At 40.2% G+C, this 25577-nt stretch overlaps 1 protein-coding gene across 1 annotated transcript; it reads right to left on the minus strand.

The window, feature by feature from the left end:
* Positions 1–24: 24 nt before the first annotated feature.
* On the minus strand, positions 25–17896 carry PPM1G (protein phosphatase, Mg2+/Mn2+ dependent 1G). Its single transcript, XM_032497243.1, has 10 exons — positions 17582–17896; positions 5382–5451; positions 4824–4909; positions 4345–4477; positions 3156–3571; positions 2439–2576; positions 1855–2089; positions 1362–1491; positions 959–1061; positions 25–637 (listed from the first exon to the last, which is right to left on the minus strand). Exons 1-10 carry the CDS (start codon positions 17699–17701, stop codon positions 431–433), a joined length of 1638 nt encoding a protein of 545 aa, XP_032353134.1. The 5' UTR covers positions 17702–17896; the 3' UTR covers positions 25–430.
* Between the last annotated feature and the right edge of the window lie 7681 nt (positions 17897–25577).

The raw sequence follows: 25577 nt of genomic DNA on the forward strand, positions 1-25577 counted from the left end.
GGAGAGAAAAAAGGACACCATGGGCACGATTAGGTTTTGGCCTTTAGTCTGAAAAAGTGTTGATTGAAAGTGTACAACAGATCAGGTGCAAGCGGCTGGGGGCCGTGGAGCCGCCAATAAAAAAGAATGTCCTTAAATAAAGTTCACAGAGTAAAAACCAGAACCACCAGTCCTTCCCTCCAACACAACAGAGCACAGGCACAGAACCGGTGAAGAGCCCCAAAGAGCAAGGAGGAGGCTGGGGAGGACAGCAGAGGCTCCCAGGTTGCTGTGTGGAGGGAGAGCCCTCTTTGGAATGGGCTGAGCAAAGCCCCCCAGCTCCCCCTGCACACCTCATAACCACTGCTAAGGCTAAAGGAAAAAGACAAAACTCAGTCTCAGTCCGGAGGGCTCAGAAAACAGTCTAGGTGGGCAGGGGTCTGGACAACTGCTAGTCCCGCTTGGCCTTCTTCTTATTGTCACTGTTGCCATTTTCTTCAGCCCCCTCAGCAGAGAGCACCTCCTCCAGTTTCCGCTTGCCACTCTCCGGCTGAAGCTCTGCTGTGTTTCGGGGCTTGAAGCAAATGATGATGCAGGTCATGTTGTCACACCCTGTACCGTCCCCAGAAGTGTCTGGTGCCAGGCACTGATCCAGCAGCTACAAAAAGGACGGGGTAGCTCAGCTTCAGTGTTTGAATACCTTTCTGGGAATCTAAAGTCCCACAAGAGGGCTGGCCCTGCTGAAACAGGGTGGCAGAAGGAGGGGAATGGGCAACAGGTATCACAAAATAAGCCACTTGCTAGTCCATGAGGCGTAAGAATAAGTCAGGGAAAATGAGGGAAGGTGGAATTTTCTAGTCAGGGTTTAGTATTTGTCAGTAATTAGTGATTCTCGCAGGCTCTGGCCTTAACTCAGGTCAAAAGAGAAAAACTTGCATACGCAGACCAGATACCCTCTCTCCTCCACCCTAGGACTTACCTCTTCCACAATGGATGACAATAACCGAAGCTCCCCATTTTCATCACGCTGGCTTATCTTTGATTGAATAAAGTCTATAACTTCCTGGCTGCTCATCACATTCCTGGGGTCAAAAACAACAGTCAGAATCTTTTTTAGTCCCACCAAGGCAGAGTAGGGGAGTATGGATAGAGGTGACAGATGGCCAGGGCCAGGTAAACACCCACAGAGAATGTCCTCAGCTCTGCCTTAGGCTTGGGGGTCTTGACACCAAGCTGCCTATCTAGGATCTCATTATAGAGCAGCTTAAGAAAAGGGACTGAATGCAGCTACTAGAAGGATGATAGAGCAGCTAAGAGCCCTAAAAGAGAAGTAATGCTGCGGGGGAAAAAAGGGAATTTTAGGGTGTTCTGCTGGTGCTCACCAAATGCCATCACAGGCAATGACCATGAATTCATGATCATCAGTGAGAGTCAGCACCTTGATGTCAGGAAGGGCCGAAATCATCTGTTCCTCAGGTGGCAAGTTCTTGTTTCTCTTGTAGAAGTGGTCTCCTGAAATAAAGGAATGGTTGGTTGATGTATACTTTGAGCACTGATTTGTGTTCAAGGCCAGTCAAACCCTGCTACTCCCTTCCCTTCTTAACAAAGTTCCATAATTTAATGGAATGGAGAACTGAGTTCTAGTTTTTCTGCTTTCAGTCCTGTCTTGGGTTACTGAGCCTTAAGTCACTAAACTTTTCATCATCCAGAAATGATACCTATCTTCCCTATTTCACAGATGTTTAAGGGGCAGAAGTAGTAGATACAAAGGTATCTGGAAAGACACAAGGGCTATGAAGGTTACAATTTACTATAGGTAGACTGGAACAGAGAACAAGACCTCGGAAGTATTTCCAATAGTTTCCTGGCCCTTACCAATGGCTCTGGAGAGGTTGAGGCCACCGTTGACTCGCCCATCCATGGTGACCTTGCCACCAGCATTCTTGATGCGTGCTAGCTCCACTTCATCCTCCGGTTTGTGGTCATAGGACATGTCTAAAGCTTTGCCAGCCTCAGACACCACACAGCGGGAGTCTCCTGCATTGGCTACAATCAACTGCTTCCCTCGTATCAGAGCCACCACTGCTGTTGTACCACTGTCAGAGCCAGGCTTAAAAGGAAGAAAGGGAGCATGATGGGAGCTTCTGGACACCAGCTCCTTATCAGTGCTCCCCAAACCATTCCCCTATGCTTTCTCCTCTCACAAGGACCACCAAGAGAGCTTTAACAGACAAGAGGAGCATAGATTTAATCTCTTCTGAAACTACAGCACATTCCCTCCCTTTTCGGAGACAATTCTATCTGAAATACCCGGTCCCCCTTGCAGGATAAATCCCCTCATGAGTATGACTCCAGTGATAAGATAGGAAGGGGACCCCTCTCCCGAAAATCACAATCAGAGGATTCACATTTGGCCTCTCAGCTTTTCCAGACTCACTGCTCCTGTTCCCCACACACACCTCTTCTTTGCCTTCCATCCCAGGCACCATCATCTCCTCCTCTTCTTCCTCATCCTCTTCAGCCTCCTCAGTGTCATCCTCATCTTCCTCATTCTCTGCCTCTTCACTGCTGTAGCCATCTTCTTCCTCGCTGCATTCCTGCCAGACGATCCCAGGCTACTGAGACTGGGATTGACCCCCTTTCCCCTCCTCCCCCAACTCACAGTCAAAACCAAGAGGCCTTGACTGAACACAGATTCTCAAACCACAGAAAGATGCAAATATATGATAATAATGGGAAAATGTGGAGGAAGGAGGAGAGGACTAGGATGGTACAACCTGAACTAGGTTCAGCAATTCACTAGCAGGAAACCATAGGAAAAGTCAGAGCTGTCAGCTAAAAGCAGCTTCCAAACAACAGGACTCGAAAATAAACTGCCCACATAAAGAAACACCCAAATATCCAAAGTAACAACCATCATCTTCTTGCTTTCTATCTAGGATACAGACTCTGAAAGGCCAGAACTAGATCTATTTGTTATAATATGAACAAAGGAAGAGGTTAAGAGGGCTAATGGTACCTGTGTTGATGGAGATAATGACTTCAAGAAAAGCTTAGAATATAGTTGGGGGATGACGTCAAAATAAAAGACAGAAAAGAGTACAAAGCTATAGAGGGCAACCCAACAAGTCCTCCTCTACAACTTCAACATCTATCTGCCCGTAACAGGTCCTTACCTCGCTGTCTTCCTCTTCCTCCTCTGCCTCATCTGACTCATCCTCACTGTCCTCAAAGAACTTGGACTTAGCAACTCGAGGCAGCTTGTCAGAGGCTGAAGAGCAGGAAGGCCCGGCCTCACCAGTGGGAGTGCCAGGCTCACCACCTTGGCCTGCCTCAGTCCCACGTTCCAAGTTGGAGGAAAGGCCCATGTGAGCCTTGGCTGTGGGGCCATTTTCCTCTGAAGAAGTTTCCCTAGATGGGTCCTCAGGTCCTGCCTCTCCGTTGAGACCCTGAGAACCTGGTTCCTCGCCTGTCCCAGCTCCAGATTTGCTGTGGGGAGCACCCTTATGACAGTTCTGCCCGTAGCGTGTCAACAGCTCTTCGATAGTCATGGTAGCCTCTTCATGCAGCAGTGCAGCCTCCTCATTGTCCACTGTAGGGAAGAGGCTAAATCAGCGCCCCCATGCCAGACTCCTCATGGAATCAGTCCCTCACTACCTCCACAGCCCTTGAGACCTGAGTTCCAACTTCCCACCACCTCCCACTCCTAAGCCTCCTCTCATTTATCAAATCTCAGAAGAATACCCTTTTGCTTCCTTCTCAAGCCATATCAGCCTCCAGAGACTTCCTTGGGTCTTTGTCTTTCACCCCTCTTCTTAGTCAAAGGAACACTAGTTACTACATGTTCCCTATCACTTCTCATTTTTTTATTGGTAAGGTGGAAATCCTACTCTGGCTGAGGACCCAGGAAGTCCACAGTACTAGTCCAGGCCTATGGCCCAGGCTTAACGACTGACGGCTATGGGTATTGGCGCATACAGTCTTGAAAAAAGATCACGTAAACATTAACAGGAACCAGAAAGATCAATCACAAAGACAAAAGATAATGTATACAGAAATGCTCACAACTACACTATGCACTCAACAAAGGTTAATTCTCTCTCTCCTTTTCATAACCACGTGTAGTACATGAGGACTTCCCAGGTCCCTAGGAAACCATCTTCTCTCAGTATTGGCACATAAACAATATATATTAAAGAATAGTTCTTTAACATTTGAAATGTGTAGTTTACTGTACAGAAACCATACCACAATAAAAGTGTTAAAAAAAATTTTTTAAAGAAAAAAATTTTTTACTGCTTAACTAAAAATAGAATAGTTCTTTAGTATGCTGATTTCCTCTCAAACAAGGGACACCACACTCACCATCATCCTCATCAGCTACTTTTTCTTTTTCATCCTCATCCTCAGTAGGTCGTCCTGCAATCTGTGCCAGCTCCTTAATGACTTCCTCAGTCGTTAGTTTGGCATCGATAGCCAAGAAGGCATCTTCCAAAGCCTGAATATACGCAAAATAATATGAGGCAAGTGTAGGAAAAATTACATAGGAGTACAAAATCAATTGCCTAAATACAATCCTGAGCACAAGGATGGGATGCAAATTAGAGAATGATCTGCCACACTACGAAACACTCATAGGTAAATAAAAAACAGCTCAGAGACTTGGGAATCAATAAGGCAGCTCTAAAAAGGCCCAGGTGGGAGTAACTCATTTTAGGCACAGAATTCTTTAAGAGGAAGTACAGTAAGGAGAAGCTAGGTGGCAATGAAAAAGGAAAAGCCAAGGACTGGAAAACAAGGGAAAGTCTAGAGAAGTGGAGAATGAACAGTGTGGGAAGACAGACCTTCTGTAGCTTGCCTTCTTTGTAGGCCTTCTGATCTTTGATGATATCAGGAAGATATTTGGCACAGTACAAGGCAACTTCCTCCCCTAGAAGAAAGGTAAGGTCACCCAGAGAGCACTGCTTCTCACACATAGAAAGTGATATAGTATCAATATACCATATTAGAGTGAATTCCAAGGGTTGGGGAGATAAAATATCTTAGCACAACTGAAACCTATTTGAAAGACAATGTTTTGGGAAGTTCTGACCCAGAAAATGGATTTCACCATCACATCTCTCAGGGCCATGCTAATACATCCCTTGGCTCTTCTCACCTGTATACTTAGTTTTCAGTGAAATAAAGTTAAATGCTAATGTAGGAAGAAGCTTCTTAGACTAAACCAAGGCCTACTAATACAATACCCTACTGGGAAGAAAGAATGGCAGAACAGAAAAACAGCACCAGGCAGGAAATGATATCTGAGGACCAGAACCCTAGAAAATAAAAGAACAAAGGACCTGAAATTTGGGGGGAGGGGAGGTTCCTAAAATATTACCAATATGATCTGCTAAAATTACCTCCATGTCCGTCATAGACAGAAAACATGGCTGTCTCACTGTCCAGCTCAGGAATACAGTTGTGAGCATCCTAGGAAAAAGAAGAGCATGATCAGCATTTCTGAGAGTCAAAGGATATTCTTCCTTGTGCATTCAGGTCATAAGGATCACCTTCATACCTTAATCTCACTAACCCTTCCCTGGCTGCCCCACATGGCCTAGAAATAAGAAAGGAAGATGGGATGATAAAATGAGAACAGTACAGGGGAACAAGAAAGGAAGGGGGGCAAGGGAGGGAAGGGAGGGGAAAAAAGGAAAAGGAGGAAGGGAAGAAGGGAGAGAGAGAGATGAATCAGGTCACTACCTCTGCAGTCTAGCAGCCTCAGCCTAGGAGATCTCAGTCCAGATGGCAGAATGTTTGGATGTTGGAACTCTAGACCTGACCCTTTTGGATTTGTGGCAACTATGGGAAGAACCAGAATAAAGGATCTTTAAAGTCACTTCCAGACCCATTCTATGAATCAGTGAACTTCAAGGAAGAAAATGTTAGGGAAGATAGCAAAAAGTGACAGAGGGCATCACCAACCTGAAAAGTTTCTAGAGTCCTAAGACAGCCTGAGTGAAAGCACTAGAAATTTGAAAAGATATACACTAATTACACCCCCTCTCCCCAACAAAAAGCACCATCTAAACAATTAATTCCCATTTTCTCTTAAAGTTTAACTCACTTAAGAAGTTACCCCTAGGCTAGGTGGAGGATACATCTACAGGAGAACAAATATCCTTCCAACAAATAGTTATTTAAACTACACTGTTTAGTACTTGTTAACTGGAATTTACAGTGCCCCATGTAATCAGCCTTCCCACCTTCTACCCCCACCTGGAACTGAGACTTCATTCAACTCTGAAGGCACAGCACACCTGAGGAGAAATATGCAATGGTCCTGCCACATCAACATTTTGTTTGGAAGGCTGTGTTTGATCAAATTCTTCTAATAATAAAACTCTGCCACCCTAAACTAATGTTCCAGGCTAAGCCAAAGTTCAGCCAAGACCATCAGACCTAGTTAAAAGGGTACCACAGCTTACTCTGCCTCATCTTGGAAAACTACCCCACCTTCAAGTACTCTCTACAGACAAAAAGGATATAATTAGCTATTTACTTTGATTAAGTATCCCTATGTAAAGTTAATAGTTCTTCTTGGTCTTTCAGGTATTAGCATTTAAAATTTTCTAATTATATTGATAAGAGATTTGAGTGCAATAGTTCTGTTGTCCCTAAATAAGACTATGCCATCATTATACAAGTCTAGAAAAGAACTTAGTTATTTTAAGGTATGGAAGGAGAGCATTTAAAAGAAGCTACCTTTGAGGGGTGGGAAGGGATAAGTTGGGAGTTGAAATCTGCAGATACTACTATATATAAAATAGATAAACAACAAGTTTCTACTATATAGCACAAGGAACAATAGTCAATATCTTGTAGCAACCTATAATAAAAATATGAAAACGAATATCTGTATACGTATGACTAAAACATTATGCTGTACACCAGAAATTGACACATTACTTCCTTGACTATACTTCAATAAAAGAATGCAAATAAATAGGCAAGCTCTAAGTCCTAACCTCTAGTTAAAAAAAAAAAAAGGTGGCTCCATAGCACAATGGATAGCACATTGGACTTCATTAAAAAAAAAAAAAAAAAAAAAAGCTATCTTTGTATCTCCCTCTGTCTCAAGGAGAAAGTGCCCCCAAAGCTAGTAAGCTTCCACAGAAGGCCCTTGATGGCCTAAGACCATCATCACCAACTACCTCTTAGCCTCATCCTCAGGATCTAGAGAGCACCACATACCAAAGGTCATCTCCCTTTCTCCTTTTTCCAACCACTCCACAACCAGCCATGCTGACATCCCTTCCCTCTTCTGTGCCTTCCTTTCCTCTCATCAACATCTTAGCACCTTCTTTTCTTTTATGATCGTCCTTTGCCCCAGCATCCTCTACCAGTGGTTCTCAGACTTGAATGTGCCTAAGAATTCATCTGTTCATTTACTCATTCATCAAATATTTGAGTATCCATTATATGCTGGTATTTATTCTGGGTGCTCAGGATATATCAGTGAACAAAATAGAGACATGTGCTTCATAAAAAACATTCTAGTGAGGGATGTAGACAATAAACACAATAAATAGGTAAATCATACAGAATGATGGTATAATTCACATAGAAAAATGGTAGTGCTGTGGAATAAAGAAAAAGTAGAACGAAGTGAGGAGGACTGAGCTGGATGACAGAAAAGCAGTTGGGGAATCGGCATAGGACACAGCTCAATACAGGCATGCCAAACCCATAAGAAACTGTCTTAGCAGTCACTACCTAGGTCATGCTGTGAGTATCTAATCAGTTTCAGCAAAACAGTTGTGTCACATTAATGTTGATTTTAATTCTGTTGATTTTGCAGTTTGACTTGTTGGCATGGAATTTATGTTCAGTCCTATGTTTGCACACATTTAAGTAACATTAAATTAAAATCATTTTAGTGAATATTGGAGTTCCACAAATACTGCCTTCCTTAAAAAAAAAAAAGGAAGATTTCCAAGATATTTTGTTAAATAAAGCAAGCAAAGTACCCAGTAATATATTTAGTAAGCTGCTTTTCGTGTAAGAGAGCATTGGAATAGATACAAAGATACACAGAAAAGTAATAAAAGCAGTAAACTGTGGGAGGGCATGAGGATACAGACAGACGGATCGGAGCTGGACACCCATGGGAATGCTTAGCTTTTTCAAATGTAATTTAAATATTTTTTAAAAGACTCAATATACACCAAAATTTGAGATGCTGGTCCAACTAATTCTACCTTTTTGGTAAAGGAGAGAGGAGGAGCCTTCCTGTCGACTACTTCCCAGTGGAACAAGAGAATCAACTGGTCTTTCTTTGCCCTGCAATGCCATTCTAAACCACAGCTGTACCATTTCTTTTGAACCTACACCTCTATTCAAAAAAACTTTTTGACTTTCTCATCTATTCCTCACAAGACCATGTGATTTTGAAACAGAAGATCTAGCCTTAGTGAATATATGAAAAAATACTTAACCTCAATAGTAATCAAAGAAATGAACATAAAAAAACAAGGAATTATCCTTTTGTGTAAATTAGAATGATGAAAAAGATTAACAATACCCAGTAGTAATAAGAGTGAAAATAAAAACATTCTCACATTTTGATGAACAGGAATATAAATTAGTAGTTTCCCAGAGGACAACTTGGTAGTATGTATCAAAATTTCAAATGTGTATATCTTTTAATCTAGTAATTTGACTTCCAAAAAGTTTATTTAATGAGAGTAATAGCACAAGGATACAAAGATATGAAAGACTGTTCATTACAAAAAAAAAAGAAAAAAGAATGTCCATTACAGACTTATTTATAATAAAAAACAATTATAACCATCTAAATTTCCATGGATAGATTGGATTACAGACAGTACATCTCTCCAATGGAATACACAGCTGTTAGAAATGATGAATATGGGTTCATTTGGAAATGAATTCACAATATATTAAGTGATAAAAAGCGAAAAATAAAAAAATCTGTATGTATATGTTAGAAGTCTGGAAAATCACATATCACATTTAGTGGAGAGTGAGATTTGGGTAATAATTATTTCCTACTTTTCAAGATTTTTATTTTTGTACAGCTAGCTGTATTGTTCCATTTTGAATAATGACCACAACACAACAAACCTATGAATTATCCTTACACTGCCAAACTACCATACACTGTGTGATCTCTGGTCAGCTATCTCTTGGTTTGCCTCTGTTTTACCCTCTAATATACAGAATAAGAGTAGCTACATTACTAACATCATCACAGGACTGTTGAAAGGATGATGTAAAATGTAAAACTTCTTTGTAAACTGGAATGTTATATAAGTATATATATTCTGCTCTGAAATTAAGCACTGGTTCACATTTTCCTTCTCTCTCCTTTTTCTCAAAGAGGAATGCCCAGAATAAAGATTCACCTTATGCCTTGAAGTCTCAGTTCCCAGAACTACTCCACATTACATTTTTCCTCCACCTCTTGGTGAGGCTTTGGATCTGTATCACTGGAACTGCTCTACCTTTTCTAAGTACTTCAATTTCCCTCTTATATCTTGGATCATAGCCTCCCTACCTTTACCCTTGTCTGTCTTTCTGACCCTTTCTGAGCCAGAGCTAAGTATTTTAACACTGTCTCTCAGCAATCTAGAAAAACTCATCCAACCTTGTATAACCTGACCAATTGCTTTCTTTACCCTTGAATCAGAGCTACTAAGTATTACTAGACATAAAATGTCATGAAATCATGTTGATTGTAGTCACTACTTCCATTTAGCATTTTTTTCTCTATTCTGCATTGACTCTTAAATATATTAGCCACAACCAGTCACAACGTTTCCCACACTATTCAAGTTCTCAAAGCTATTATTCTTTCACTCAGATGAGCTAACCTAACCTCCTACTTTACTTAGATCAAGCTCATATTTTAAGATCTACCTCATCTTCCCTATTCTAACTCAAAATTTCTCCATAGCTTTATCTAACCTCTCCTTCACTTCTGCCTCAAAAGTAGTATTTCTCCTCTCTTCCCAGATTAACATTTCCTCTAAACTCCTAATCTCAAACACTTTTCCTCCAAGATCATACTTCACAGAGCAGGCAATAACCATAACAACAATCCAAACAGCCATTTTGCAGGCTTCACTCTCCCCAACCGTTGTATAAATTGGTACTAAACAGCACCAATCATGTCAGCTTTCTTGAAAGTTCTCTTGCGTTCTGTGAAGAACTGTAGTTTTATACCTCCAAATGCCTATTTCTACAGGATGTCCCTTCTCCACCTCAAACTTAACATATGTAAACAGGAACTCAGCTGTCTCCAAAAAAATCAGAGCTTCCCCTACAGGTTTTATTTCTGTCAATGGAATCTTAACTCTCCCAGGCAACACCTAATACCAGTCCTCCTTGATTTCTGGGCTGTCTTCCATCACCCATCACTGAGTCCTGCTGAGTTTTCCCTCATAACTATGATCCTGGACTACTTTACTCTAAATAGGATTTTAACTCCTCTCCTGTCTCTACTCTTTGCCCTCTATAATCTAACCAACATACATCTAGCTGCCAGATTAATCTCCCTAATATAATATCTTATTGCTATGCCCTTCAATGGATTCTACTGCTACTGTTAGAGTAATTCCATACAACTTATTGGCAATTTAAGGCACTCAATCAACATTCCTACCCATCTCTATAACCTGATACCACTCCCTGAAAGACACTACTCCACTCAACACTGACCACCCTACCCCAGCAAAGTTGTAAGTGTGCCTGCCTCAATCTTACCCGCTTTTCTTCTAATATTTTTTTCTTCTCCCACTCTCCTCCTCCCCATTTATTTATATTATTTCCTTAAGGTTTCACCACCTCCAAGAGATCTTTCTTAATCATACTAATACTGTGATCATTCCCCACTCTAAACTGTTTTAATATTTATTGCCTCTACCAATAACTTGGCCCTCAGCATATGCTATCTTGTATTGTAATCCAACATCCCATAGGGGAAAGGGGAGTCCTAAGTCTAAAACAGTATGAAGACAGACTGTCTTAAATTTCTTTACAGCTCTGGGGCCTAACACTATGTTCTGTAACATAGCAGGACTTCCACACTTGCTTATGGTGGTGAGTTCCCAGCTGCCTCAGAACAAGTATCTTAGGGATAACTTCTCCTTCATTTACTACCCTAAACCTAGACATGTACCATAATACAACTATTGAGATGGTCTGGAAGAGATGATGCAGAGTACATAGATCACCTGAATCAGGGTTCTTAGGTCTTGCCTTACTAAATTGTATATCACACAGTTCCTTCTGACCTTCTAGACAACCGTATTAATAAAGGCTTGGTTATCCTTTCTGATGTCAGTCTCCTAAGGTTATAAATACATCCACAAAGGCTCCTATGTCACTGGTCAACCATTTAGACTTATGATACATAAATTTATCTAAGTCTTTACAATTCAAGACCAAAAACTTTGAAGGTGGTTGGCAAAGGAGCTACATTTTTAGTTTTAAAAAGTCAAGTAATACTAGCTGACTTTTAAATTTATATGCATGTATTACCACTGTACTACAGACTGAATATTTTGTGTCCACCTAAAACTCATGTTGAAACTTAATCCCCAATGTGAAGGTATTTGGAGGTGGGGCCTTTGGGAGGTAATTAGGTCGTGAGGGAGGAGCCTTCATGAATGAGATTAGTGCCACTGTAAGAGACCTCAGATTGCTCCTTTGCCTTGTGAGGACACAGCTAGATCAACACAGCCATCTATGAACCAGGAAGTGGGCCCCCTCCAGACTCCCTGATCTTCAACCTCCCAGCAGGGTTTCAAAGAGATATTTATACATCCACATTCATAACAGCTCTATTCACAATAGCCAAAAAGTAGAAACAACCTAAATGTTCATCAACAGATGAATGCGTAAACAGGGTGGGAAGGGACAGATGGGATCTCAAAATTGTAGAATAGATAAACAAGATTATACTGTATAGCACAGGGATATATACACAAGATCTCATGGTAGCTCACAGAGAAAAAAATGCGACAATGAATATATATATATTCATGTATAACTGAAAAATTGTGCTCTACACTGGAATTTGACACAACATTGTAAAATGATTATAAATCAATAAAAGATTAAAAAAAAAGATGAATGGGTAAACAAAATGTGGTATATACGTACAATGAAATATTATTCAGCCTTAAAAAGAAAGGAAATTCTGACACACGCTACAACACGGATGAACCTTAAGGATGTTATGCTAAGTGAAAAAAGCCAATCACAAAGACAAATCTATCTTTATATGAGGTACCCACCGTAGTCAAATTCATAGAGACAGAAAGTAGAATGGTGGTTGCCAGGGGCTGGGGTGGGGAGGGGTGGAGGAGTTGTTTAATGGGCACAGAGTTTCAGTTTTGCAAGATGAAAATAGTTCTGAAGACTGGTTGCACAACAATGTGAATGTACTTAACACTACCGAACTGTATGTTTTAAATGGTTAAGATGATAAATTTTGTTATCTGCATTTTACCACAAATAAACAAACTTCCTACAAAGAAAAGCCCAGTCTCAGATGGCATCACTGGTAAGTTCTACCAAATATTTAAAGAATTAGTATCAATTCTTCACAAACTCTTTCAAAATATAGAATAGGAGGCAATACTTCCCAGCTCATTCTATGAGGCCAGTATTACCATGATACCAGATATCACAAGAAAACTATAGACTTTGTAATACTCATCAATTCATCTACAAATTCAGTGCGATCCTTATCAAAATCCCAGGTGCCTTCTGTATGGAATTTGACAAGCTGATCCTAAAGTTCATATGGAAATACAAGGCACCCAAAAAAGGAGGAACAAGAAAAAGAACAAACCTGAACGACTCATACTTCCCAACTTCAAGACTAACCACAAAGCTATAGTAACCAAGACAGTGTGGTACATAGATGAGTGGAAGAGAATTTAAGAGTCTAGAAATAAACTCTCATATTTATGGTCAATTGATCTTCAACGATGCCAAGATAATTCAATGAGGGAAAGTAATAGGCTTTTTAACAAATGATGCTGCGACAACCAGATATCCAGATGCAAAAGAATGAAGTTGGATCCTTTCTTTATACCATATACAAAAATTAACTCAAAATGGACCACAGACCTAAATGTAAAAGCCAAAACTATAAAACTCTTAATAGATAAACTAGACTTCATCAAAATAAAAAATTTTTGTGCTTCAAAGGACACCAACAAGAAAGCAAAAAGGCAGCCCCCAGAATGGGAGAAAATATTTGCAAAATCACATCTGATAAGGGACTTGTGTCCAGAATATATTAAACAAACAAACAAACAACACTTACCACTTTGCAACCACTATGGAAAATAGGCAGTTCCTCAAAACGTTAAACATGGAGTCACTAAATGACCCAGCAATTCTACTCTCAGGTATATACTCAAGAGAAATAAAAACTTATTTCCACACAAAGACTTGAACATGAATATTCATAATATCATTATTCATAATAGCTAAAATATGGAAATCCAAACATCATCAGATGATGAATGAATAAACAAAATGTGCATACAATGGAATATGATTCAGCCATAAAAGGGTATGAAGTACTGGTTGATAATGAAATATTATTTAGCCATAAAAAGGAATGAAGTACTGATTGACTCAAGATACAACATGGATGACCCTTAAAAATATTATGCTTAGTAAAAGCAGTCAGACATAAAAGGTGACATATTTTAATGAAATGTTCAGAATAGACAAATCCATAGAGACATAATGTAAATGAGTGGTAGCCAGGGGTTAGAGGAGCGGGTATAGGGAATGACTGGTAATAGTTGCAAGGTTTCTTTTGAGGGTGATGAAAATATTCTAAAATTGATAGTGGTGATGGCTGCACAACTCTGAATATGTTAAAGACTACAATGTACACTTTAAATGGATATGGTATGTGAATTATATCTCAATAAAGTTGTTTTCAAAGGGATATGTATATACATTTTTAATTACTATATACGATTAAAAGTTGGTAATAACCCATCTTGCAACTAGATCTAGAGGTAAACAGAAAACATCTCCACTAGAATTGGTATTCAGTTTATAGTGTGTCATTAAACATCAGTGATTCTCTAAGATCAAAAGATTTGTGCCTCCAGACTGCACAATTTTGATGGCAGGTACACAATGGCAAGAACTACTGATAAATTAAAGTTAAACTTCTACACTCAGATTCAAGCCCTTACTTCCCAAAGTACAATTCCAAGATGATAACCCAACAGAGAGTCAGGGGTTGAGAAGTAGCATTAACAACTGCTAGGGGATTGAGCAATGGAAATAATTTAAGTAAAATATTCTTGAAATCTTGAGAAATAAGTTCTGATTGTAACTCCTTGAAAATTTATAAAGGAGTAGTACAGTAGAAAACAATTTCTCCATACTCATGGACATACATTTGATATCATTTCATACTACCTTTGAATTGTGAAAAATAGGTACTGCATGCTAATCAAATGATATCCTTTTATGAAAGTTGCTTAACTACATCCTAGACAAAGGATTTCTGATCTGGTTCAGCAAGCAAAAAGTTCTTTAAGCTACAGAGATGAGACACTAAGCTGAGGATCAGACAATACATGCTCTTCAGCCTCGGATGCCCTGTCTCAAGTGGAACCCCACAGCACGTTTGTGATACCTCATTTTCTATTTCCCCTATTAATATAATGATTGAAACTGTCATGCATGTATCTTAAGAACTTTCTGCTCAGCATTATCCATACTTAATTCTAGATGACCCTCTGACCATTCATAAGCAAGCTTCTATGTGGCAATAAACAGCTAGCCTACTCAAAATTACTCTAGGTATTGATGCTGCCTTTAAAAGGGGACAAATATACAAAAAAAAAAAAACTTCATAGAAAAAAATCCTAACTCCTCATAGGAAGCACTTCCATAGAACCTCATAATCAAAAACTAAAAGTACCCTAGTCCCTTTAAAACTACATCAACTAAAACTGTTTTCAAATTGGACTTCTCATTAGCCACCAAAATCTTAGAGCCTTTCCATATGTATTTCTCAGGCACCCTTCCACAACCTACCTGTTAACCCCCAAAATATATACCTCAACCAGCTTGAGGGTCCCTCCAAATCATGGAGAAGGAAGAGAAGGGAACATCAACTGTGGAATTTTGATTACCCCTCCTCAAAACACCCTGAGGTTCCACAGCAAGAGGGGCTGGAGAGGCAGAAAGTATAAAATGCCAGCTATTGATAGTTGTCACCCTTGCCTCAAGAGAAGGGATAAAACAGTGCTCTCTAAGGCTGAATCTATGCATCAGTCAGGATTTTAGCAGCCTTTATAATGTGTACCAGCGTGATAAACTTACCTCAACTGAATCATTAGGATCAAGCAAATAAGGTCAATAAAATTAATAAGTTGGTGGAATTAAAGCCCTAAAGGTTAAGAGGAACAGGAGTACATTTTCTGAAAAGATAAGATTCACTCAAGAGCTAGAAGTCAGTTATTTTCTTGCCATAGGAAATAAACTGTTATACTTTAGGGAGAAAGGAAACAAAGCCAGAAGGAAAAGTATTTGCGCAGCAGAACAGGATCCCAAACAAGACTTCAAGAGGATTTGATTAGGTACATTTAACTATTCAAACAAAGGTAAATTCAGAGTCCACATAAGATTTTAAAACCCTAAGTGGTTATCTCTCAGGAGGAAGATAAGGATCTAAGAAATAGCCTAGCAAGAGCTGTACAAACCAAACAGCCCCTGATGAAAACAATCATGTTCTAATTACCAGAGGAAAAACCAAAAATAAAGGGAAGTGTCCTGCAGACAAGAAGCAAACAGTACAGAATCACTGAGCAAACGACGACTTGGAAAATTGAATATCCAGGCAACTCAATTCATAAAGAAAACTAGAAAGAGTACCAAAGAAATGGGGAAATAAAATAGAAAAACCACAGCAGAGGAAAGTGGAAAATATGGAATGAGAAACCTAAAGGAAAAGCCTTACTGTGAGATGAGACAGTCACCTCAAATCTTACAATTTTAACAGAAAATGCCATAGAAATGGAATCTCTAAATTACCTAAAAACCCAAACCCCAGCCTTACATTATGGCTTTCCTTAGGAAGCTATATCCAGATATTTCTCCCAGTCAGACATCACATTTACCAAGCACCCAGTAAGCTCTATACTGGACACCACAGTGAAATATGGATGCTTCACCTCAGGTTGACACAGATGAGAACAGTGTTCAACATGTGTCCTGAACAATTTTCATCCTACAGATTCTTTCCAAGTCACAAGTATCCTAACCCCTCCAGGCCTCAATTTCTGAGATGTAAAACTTGGGAGCCAAACTTGGTGAGATGAACTATAGGATCTTCTCCATTCTTGAAATTTTACATCTAATGATAAAAGTCTGCTGTGGGTGTGAAATCTGAGTCTGAGGACAAACCATTTAAGCTTATACTGTCATTCCAGAGCTAACCACAGGGAGGAGTGAGGGATTTGAAGAAATTCTCGAGGGAGATAGTATTTGGCTGTTACCTGAAGCCCACCTAGTAAGTGGATAAACCCTCAATCCCAGCCATAATTAGAGCATTTCCCTGGCTCCTCTGCCTAGATCTCACAATACTCTTCACAAAAACGCACCTTACATATGTCTTTCTCCCTTTCCTTCCCATCATAGTTTTCTCTGTTCTCCTTTGTAGTTTCACATCCGTTTGCCCAATACTATTCCTTTTTATCTAGAATTTTTGTATTTTCCCTTTATACATAGTGAATTTTACTATAAAAGAAAAGTCAGCTTTCTGTACGTTAAGATCCCCCAAAAAAGTGGATAAAATGATTGAAAATCAAGAAAACTATAAACTACAACAAGCACAGGCAAATGACAATTACTAAGTTTTAGAGAAATCCCGAGTGAGAAAAAAAATCAAAATAAAGATGTAATTATAATAATTGACACAATTCAAATTTTCCAAAGGCCATAAAAAGGCCCTGAGAGAATACAAACTAGTGACAATTCTTGGAGGTCAGGGCAAACCTCTGAAATTAACATGCACTGCCCACGGCCAGGCAACTAGGTATTAACAATCTGTATGTCCGGGCTTCCTTTCACTGTCAAACTCCTTGCCCAGAGACCTCGCACATCACATATTAAAAAAAAAAAAAAAAAAAAAGTACAGTCATTCACACCTATTCGCCTCTTTCTAGCCAAATAACTGGGTAAACAGTCCCTCTTTTCATACTCCCACACTAAACCTCACACCGTTTATGAGCCTGGAGGGCTGGGATGGTACAAGAGAATGGCGCGAAGGCACGGGGAGGTCGGTCAGTGGGCGGAAGGTGCCTCTCCCCACATGGCCCAGCCCTCCCCGCCAAGCTGGCCCCTGGCACACGGTCCCCTAGCACCGGCAGCTCCCTCTCCCCCCGCCCCACGCCCCGCTCTCGCTGTCGTCTATTCAAACTGTCGTTGCGGCCGCAGGCTCTCGATTCGGACCCTTCCCGGGGGATGACCCCATCCCCCCGCTCCCTTTCTCCGTCGGGTTCCCGCCCTGCAGCGGCCAGCCTAAGGGCCGCTCCCGCCTCACCTCCATGGAAACGCGCCAGCCTTGCATGGCGGAGAAGCCGTAGGGCAGCGGCAGGCGCGAGGCGCCGACCCCGTCCCCGGAGCACTTCACCGTGTTGGGCTGGGAGAGGTAGGCACCCATGGCGGCGGCTGGCCGGTGGCCTCAGGGGCAGGTGAGCGAGGCGTGACCCGTGCCGGCGCCGGAGCCAGAGCCCCGCGGGCGCTCGTGGCAGGAGCGGGCCGGGCTGCGCGGCCGACGCAAGGTGCCGGTGCAAGGCGCGAGGCGGGCCAGGAGGCGGTAACGGGACGGGAGCAGAGGGAGCGGAAGCGGAAACGGCGCCGCTTCAGACCCCGCCCGGCCGGCGCGGCGCGGCGCCGCGCAGCGCTGTAGGCAGTCATTTCCTTAGCAACTCGCCCCGCCCGCGGGGACAACGGCCCGCCCAACCGTCGCTCCCGCGAGATTGGCGCGGTCACGCCCACCAACGGCCGCGGCAGGCTCCCGGCGGCCCAGCAAGCTTCTTGTACATTGTACCTCTGTTCTGCTGTCCCTCGCCTCCGCTCCGCTACCCCGGCGTCTCGCGTTTTGTCTGAAGCTCTTTTGTGTGGGACCTGGCGCTTCCGGTCTATCCTCCAGCGTGTCAGCTCCCTCTCACCACCGCGCCTTCAGATACCGCAAACCCCGCCCGATACGGTTCAGTTAAAGTTGACTAATATTTGTTCTGAGCTGATGAAGTACCTGGCCAGGCCTTGTGAGGCCTGTGCGAGTAGGATGTGAGAGTGTTTTTGACAGAAGTAAATGAAGACCTTGATCTGTGACCCACTCAGAAGAAATCAAAAGAGAGTAGGAGAGCTGTGGCTTGACGTCCTCAGGATGCCCCAGGCATGCGTTTTGCCAGGGGAAGAAGGAAATAATGTTAACAAGGTTGCAGTTGCGGGAATGAAAGCAAACTGCATTTGGGAGGGTTTTTGAGGAAGCTGCTGGTCTCGTTGGAAAGTGATTTTAAGTGGTAGTGTTAGATAGGATAGAGATGGTCTTAAGAGCCAAAATGGGTGAACTTGGACTTCACTGTTATCCTGGTGTAGCATTTTGGGTCTGTTGGTCTAGTCTTTGTGTGCAGTGTAGATTGGAGAGAAAAAAGTCTGGTTAAAGGGCTCTTCATCTAAGCATGAGATAAGGGCTGGGATTAAGGTAGTGGCACTGGGAATACAGATAAAGGAACAAATTAGGCAATAAGAAATTGACAGGATTTAGGAATAAATTGGAAAGGAAAGGGAAAATTCTCAAAGGTTAAGCAGATTGATTATTTTAAAATACAAAACTAATCATGGCTTTCTCTTGCTCTTCAGACAATACAAATTCCTTAACACAGTTTACCAGACCCTTCATGCTTTAACCAATTCTTGCATGTCTCTCCCATTTTCTCTCCATTTCTACAACTCGGTGCTTCAGCAATATGTCTTTGGGTTCCTCCAAAGCCATGCTTTCTCTTCCTATGCTTTCACCCATGGAAAACACCTTCCCACCCAGCTACCTTCATCATTACTTCCTTGAGGAAGTCTTCTCTAATATCCCTACACTGGTTTGGGTCCCCATTTGTTTGTTTCCTGTTAGACTATAAGCCTTTAGGAAGGTGGAAACTCTGGCAGACTTACCATTGTATACTCCAGCATCCCTAGCACAGTGTTCAATAGCATTTAAATACTTGTTGAATAAATGTCACCAAAGTTTGACCCAGAATTACAAAAATTGGTGGAGTTGTTAACAGAAAATGGTGTATTGGAGGGGGTAAGGGCAAGGTACATGCTACTTTTGGGAGGAAATGATAGGTTGGGTTAAGGTGACAACTAGGTATACAAACATTGAAAATATTGGCCCTAAATTAGACTATAAGGGTAGAAGATGGTAATTAAGCCTGTTGGTCATCATGAACCTGGATCCGATCTCTGACCAAGACAGTGTAAAGGGAGCATGAAATTACTCAGCCCTGACCCCTTCATTCCTCTAAGAATGGAATATGACATTGTTAAAAAAAAAAAAAAAAAAAAGCACGAGTTTTGATACATATTACCTATGTGGTTTTTTCACAAGTTACTTATTCTCTCTCAGACTCAATTTAACAGTTCCTCATCTATAAAGCAGACATACAGCATCTTCTTTTCCAGATTGCTTTAAGGCTAAGGGGAGCTGAGTATAAAATGCCAAGCTTGCATAAATGTTGTATTATTACTCAAACAAATGTCTACTATTTATTAAATATATATACATATACAAGGTAAATATGGAATGAAAATAACATTATGTTCACAAAAAAAAGAGAGAGAGAGAGATGGCCTGAAACAAAGTGGGAGAAAACTTGAGGAAAAAAAGTGGGAAAGAAAATATGATTCTAGGAAAAAGTAAGGCACTGGGAGGGCAGTGGTGTCTCAGGAAAAATGAAGATATTAAGGGATCTTAAGAAAAGAGGTGGGAAAGAGGCAAAGAATATGAAGATTATCCTCTCCTTACTCCATTTCTATTTTCCCCAAAACCACTGTGTTACACTTATGAGTATGCTAAGTTTTCATGCTTTGATAGCGAAAAAAAAATTTAAGTGAAAATACCCCAAAACATTGTATTAACAGATTGACTTTTCTGAGTCTGTCTTGAGCTTTGGAAATCTGACCAATCAAACATGGTAGCAGAAGCAGCTTCTGAATATGTACTTTAGGGGCTGGCCTAAATGAATAAAGGGTCTCTAGAATATATAGCAAGTTCCTCAACAACAAGGGATAAAGGCATGGAGCTGGTTTGTTGTGCATAGAAAACAACTAATTCTAAGCATTTGGTAAGTCCTATACATATTCACAATTATATCCCAGTATTACTGTTGCCTTCTTTCAAAAAATAATAGATTTTTATAATTAAAGTTAGATTACTTACATTTTCTTGTCCCTCAAATTAATCAAACATTGAAAATAACAAATACTTGTCATTTTTTAAAACCCTTTTTGTCTGTTTCTATTAGCCCCTCTTGAACTTCTTTCCAGTTACCTCTCATAAGAGAAAGAAGAAAACAGGTGGTTTAAACTACTGTTTTTCAAGCATGAGTAATTTTGTATCACTGAGACATACCTGCAGATCCCAAGGGATTTAAGGGACACACCGCTCCCCCTACCCAGGCTGGGCAACATTGCTTTAAGTTAAATGCTAACTCCGTAGTAGTATGTGACACCAGTTAAATTGTAAACTTAAACATAACCTCTAGATCAACCCAAAATGTAAAATGATAATCCAGGTGATCCAGAAGATGCTAACATGCTTATATCATAAAACTTAAAGCACAAAGTTTCTCATAGAAGTCTCAGAGTGCCTTGAGAATTCAAAACTCCCAGAGGGTAACAGACCATAGATTGAGAAACCTAACCTACATGTGGAAGATGTTAAGTGAGGAGAGAATGAGAGAAGGGTAATAAGTTGAAACCTAAGTCCTCCCAGGCTTTTCCTAGAGTTCCTAATTCTGTTTTTTACCATTCATATATTTCCTTTATATCCAATTTCTAATGACATTATACTATTCCTAAAAGATTGCCTTTGGAAGCTCAGTATTTTTATGCTTTATTCCCTTCCTGTGTGTGATTAAAGATGACATATTGGTCCAGGGAGGGGGAAAAAAAGAGTAGGGGCAAAATTTAGGGCTAAGAAAGAAGGAATACAGATACTTCAAAGTTACTAGAAAAGAGAAGGAGTCCATTTCTGAAGTTCTGGTCCAGCCTATACTCCTTGTTATACTCATAACATAAAGTCAGAGAAGTGTTATATTTTACAGTTGCAGCTTTATATTTCTAGAAGGCAAGATGCAAATTCATTTTGAAGCAGTCTACCTTTACTTAGGGAAGTCACTAGAATGAGCCCCCAACACATACATAAAGCAAATACCCATGTTTATCCTAAAGAAAATCATGAAATGACCATTAACCAAAATTCAAATATTTCATATGGAGCTGCTGGGGTTAATGTATTTACTAGTATTATAAACTGTGTCTTTGACAGGATTGTGACCTTGCAGGGAGAGAGAGATCTGTTTTTTCCCCTAAATAAGAATATAGACTGGAATGTTTCTTCAAATATTTTGTTGTTGTTAGGAGACCTATGTATATTTTTATGCAAGTGTCTGCTCACAGGTGATCACAAAACTGGAGCCTCCCTGAGGAATGTGCCAATCTTATCTCCACACCTCACACAGAAGGACAGACTGATCTGAACAGCTGGTGTCTCACAAAGTGGTGTTACGTAGAGCCAAATTATCTGAAGCCCAGAAAGTGCCCATGATTTCTGGGATTGCAGCAACCAGGCCAAGGTGGAGGTGAGTTTTTCCCTCTCAGGAAAATGATAGTCCTTCATTTAGTTGCTCTAGAATGAAAATAAGCAGGCTTTGAAGTGGAAAAGAAAGATTCTCTTTGGACTCATGCCTGTTGCTGGCATTAAGACTTCAAGATGTGGCACAGGCTGGAGTTTCCTGTGGGGATAGTGGGTAGGCTGAGCTGGCTCTGCCTTACTGGGAATCTGAAGAATAGCCACTTCTAGTGGCAGTTATGGGCTACTCTCTGTAATGTCTCTGCCTCTGTTTTGTTAAGTAGCCTGGACTGAGCTATGCTTTGGGGGATCAAGTGAGGAGAACTATGTCCCCTGGGATGGGGCCATGTGGAGAGCCTGAATGAGGTGCAGGCAAAGTTCAAGAGCTGCAGCGGTTTGGAGCAGGGATAGCTGGCAAAAGGAATAGTAATTTCTAGGGAGGATCTGTGGCACACTGACCCATTCCTTAGGGATTCCTCAAAATACTTTAATAAGAGAACTCCTTTGCTCTACTGGCTCCTGAGAATTGACAGATTGGCCCAAGAAAAACAGAGTATTGCTTAGAAAAATACTGCCGCTTCTTGTAGTCACCACAAGAGCAAAAGTTCTTAACTGAGGCTCACATTCAGAGTAATGAATGGCCTCACATTTGTAATCTTTTGGCTCTATGATTTGCCTAGGGACTAAAGAACTAACAGCAGTAATAGGAAACTTGCTAGCTGGAATCTTGCTACCCTGTCCACCAAAATGGCTCGCTCATTGGTTCTTTCCTCTCAAATGGTTCTTTCCTCAACCTTGATAGTTTTATGATGATTATGTTTAGCTTAGTACACAGCCAAGATCTGAAGAGGATCCTTCTGCAGAGCTTCATAGTTCTCTGTATGTATCTCCATCCTTTCTGGCACTTTGCCCTGAAAATGTTGGCCACCTTGGCCTCCCTGAACTCCGTCTTCTCAATGCAGTGAGACTGTCAGGCTCTATTTGTGTTTCCTCTCTCTACAAAGTGGCCTGAAAACTCTCTCTCAGCTATAAGCTGGGGTACTCGTAGAATTCACTTCATTTGTTTCCCTTCTCTCAGGGATCACTATCCTGTGCTGCTTGTTGTCCAATATTTGATAACTATTGCTTCATACTTTTTGTCCAGTTTTCTAGATGATTAAGGCAGGAGGGTGAAAGTGGTCCTTTTGCACCATCATGGCCAGAAGTGGAAGTTTTGCCAAGCAATTTTATAAATTGTTATTTATAAATATGTTTTTTCAGTGAGACTGCATGGGTAATTTTTTTTAAGTCCTTAATTGTTTCTGGTATATCAAAATGTATTTTGCCTTCACTCTTTAATGATATTCTGACTGAGGATAAAATTCTAGGTTTACAGGGAAGTCTTTTATCATTCTTACTGTTATTTTGTAGGTAATCTGTTTTTTCCTCTCATCACTGGTAGCTTTTACAATTTTCTCTTTAATGTGTACATATCCCTATAATGCGCCTCAGCATGTGTTTATTTTATTAGCACTAAAAACTTATTTTTAAAATTTGAGGACTTATGTCTTTCAATAATATTTAAAAATTCTTATCTCATGTTTTCAAAGGCCGTTTCACCATCATTCTGTTTATTTCCTTCTAGAATTTTCATTATACGTGCTGGGGCTCTCCATTTATCCTGTCTCTTAACTATCTCCTTGTATCTTTGTGCTGCACTTTGGGTGAATTAATTTATTCTCTCTTCAATTATACCCAGTTTAGAGCTCTTACTTTTTCTTTAACTGCACATATTTTTAAAAATTTACATATATGTACTGTTCATTGTTTCTAAGAAGAGTTTAGAGCTCTAGCTTTTTAAACTTACATAGTTATCAAAGGAATAAAGCCAACCACAAAATAAGAATCAACAGAATGCAGTAATCCAGTCATAAATGGTAGTCAAATGTGCTTACACATATTCAAGAAATCAATCACCTAAGTTGTAAACAATAAATAGTTCATTTGTGTCCTTTTTTTTTTTTTTTTTAGATTCCAGATATAAGTGATATCATATGGCATTTTTCTTTCTCTTTCTGGCCCACTTCACTTAGAATGACGATCTCCAGGTCCATCTATGTTGCTGCAAATGGCATTATTTTATTCTTCTTTATGGCTAAGTAGTATTCCAGAGCTCTTACTAACTTTTAATTTTCACTGTTTTGTTTCTCTTAGTCACAAACAAATCAGCCAAGGAGTTCTTTTTCTTGTTCTTGGAGAGGGTTTTGTCACTTTCTTTCCAAGCTTCCTCCAATAATAAAGTGTCCTTATCAGATTCTCTCTCTAATTTTGTCATTTACTCTCTTAAGAATGTTTTTCCTAAAATAATAATAATAATAATTTTATTTACAAACCATAAATAGGCTAATAGACTCACAGATATAGAAAACAAACTGTGGTTACCGAGGGGAGGGGGGAAGAGTGGGAGGAGGGATAGATTAGGAGTTTGGAATTATTACATACACATGACTCTATATAAAATAAGTAAACAAACAAGACCTACTGTATAACACAGGGAACTATATTCAATTTCTTGTTGTGAGCTGTAATGGAAAAGAATATATATATATTGAATCACTTTGCTGTACACCTGAAATTAACATTGTAAATCAACTACACGTCAATAAAAAATAAGAATTAAAAAAAAAAGAATATTTTTCCTAGAGAGTCTCTTCTCTCTTGATGTAGGAAACTTTGTGAAAACAAAGATTAAATTTGAAAATGAAAAGCCAGAGGTGAGGTGGAAATGTTGGAAATCTTCAACTCTTATTGCTTAAAAACTGAGGCATAAGTCACAAAAGTTGGAGTGGAAAATCATAAATTTTATGGTCCAATTCCCTATCTTCTGAGACTCGGAAGTCAGTAAAAACGGACAGTTCAGTCTTCTCTGGACTGTTCTTCCATGCCTTAACATTTCTATTCATCCTTTAAAACCCAGATGAGGCAGACATCAATCTTGTTCTAATACTTTATGTATTAATTTCCTATCGCTGCTATAACAAATTACCACAAACTTTGTGGCTTAAAACCGCACAGATTTATTCTCTTACAGTTCTGGAGGCCACATGTCTGAAATTGGTTTCACTGGTTTAAAGTTAAGGTATCAGCAGTCCAGGTTCCTTCTAGGGGCTCTAGGGAAGAATCCACTTCCTTGCCTTTTCTAGCTTCTAGAGGCTGCCTGCATTCCTTGGCATAACTACAGCCTCTTGCTTCTGTGGTTACATTTCTTTCTCTTCTGTAGTCAAATTTCCCTCTGCCTCACTCTTTAATGGGCACTTGTGATTACACTTAGGGCCTGTCCTGATAATCCAGGATAATCTCTCCATCTCAAAATGTTTAATCACATTTGTAAAATCTCTTTTGCCATATGAGATAACATTCACAGATTCCAGGGATCTGGATGTGGGTATCTTTGGAGGCTGTTTTTCAGCGTACCACAGCTTCCCCTGTATTTTTCCTTTATGAAGTCAGTCAGGTCCTTCTCTATTCAGCCTATGGAAACTTTATACATACTTCTGTTGTATTTGTTAGGTATTTTCACTTTTTTATTTACACAGATATCTTCTCAAGTAAGAGTTCTTTAAGGACAGGAACTTTATCTTATATATTTGTCTGCCAGCATGGCACCCAGGACGTGCTCTTACAAGCCAATAAATATTTGTTTAAT

This window comes from Camelus ferus, chromosome 15 (genome assembly GCF_009834535.1).
Source record: "Camelus ferus isolate YT-003-E chromosome 15, BCGSAC_Cfer_1.0, whole genome shotgun sequence".
Classification (NCBI taxonomy): Eukaryota; Metazoa; Chordata; class Mammalia; order Artiodactyla; family Camelidae; genus Camelus; species Camelus ferus.

Excerpts from the sequence above, each read along its gene's own strand:
- PPM1G (XM_032497243.1), bottom strand. The coding sequence starts at position 17,701 with ATGGGTGCCTACCTCTCCCAGCCCAACACGGTGAAGTGCTCCGGGGAC. Across the intron at positions 1,492-1,854 it reads CAACCTCTCCAGAGCCATTG|GAGACCACTTCTACAAGAGA; the intron begins GTAAGGGCCAGG and ends CCTTTATTTCAG. Across the intron at positions 1,062-1,361 it reads ATTGCCTGTGATGGCATTTG|GAATGTGATGAGCAGCCAGG; the intron begins GTGAGCACCAGC and ends TTTTGACCCCAG.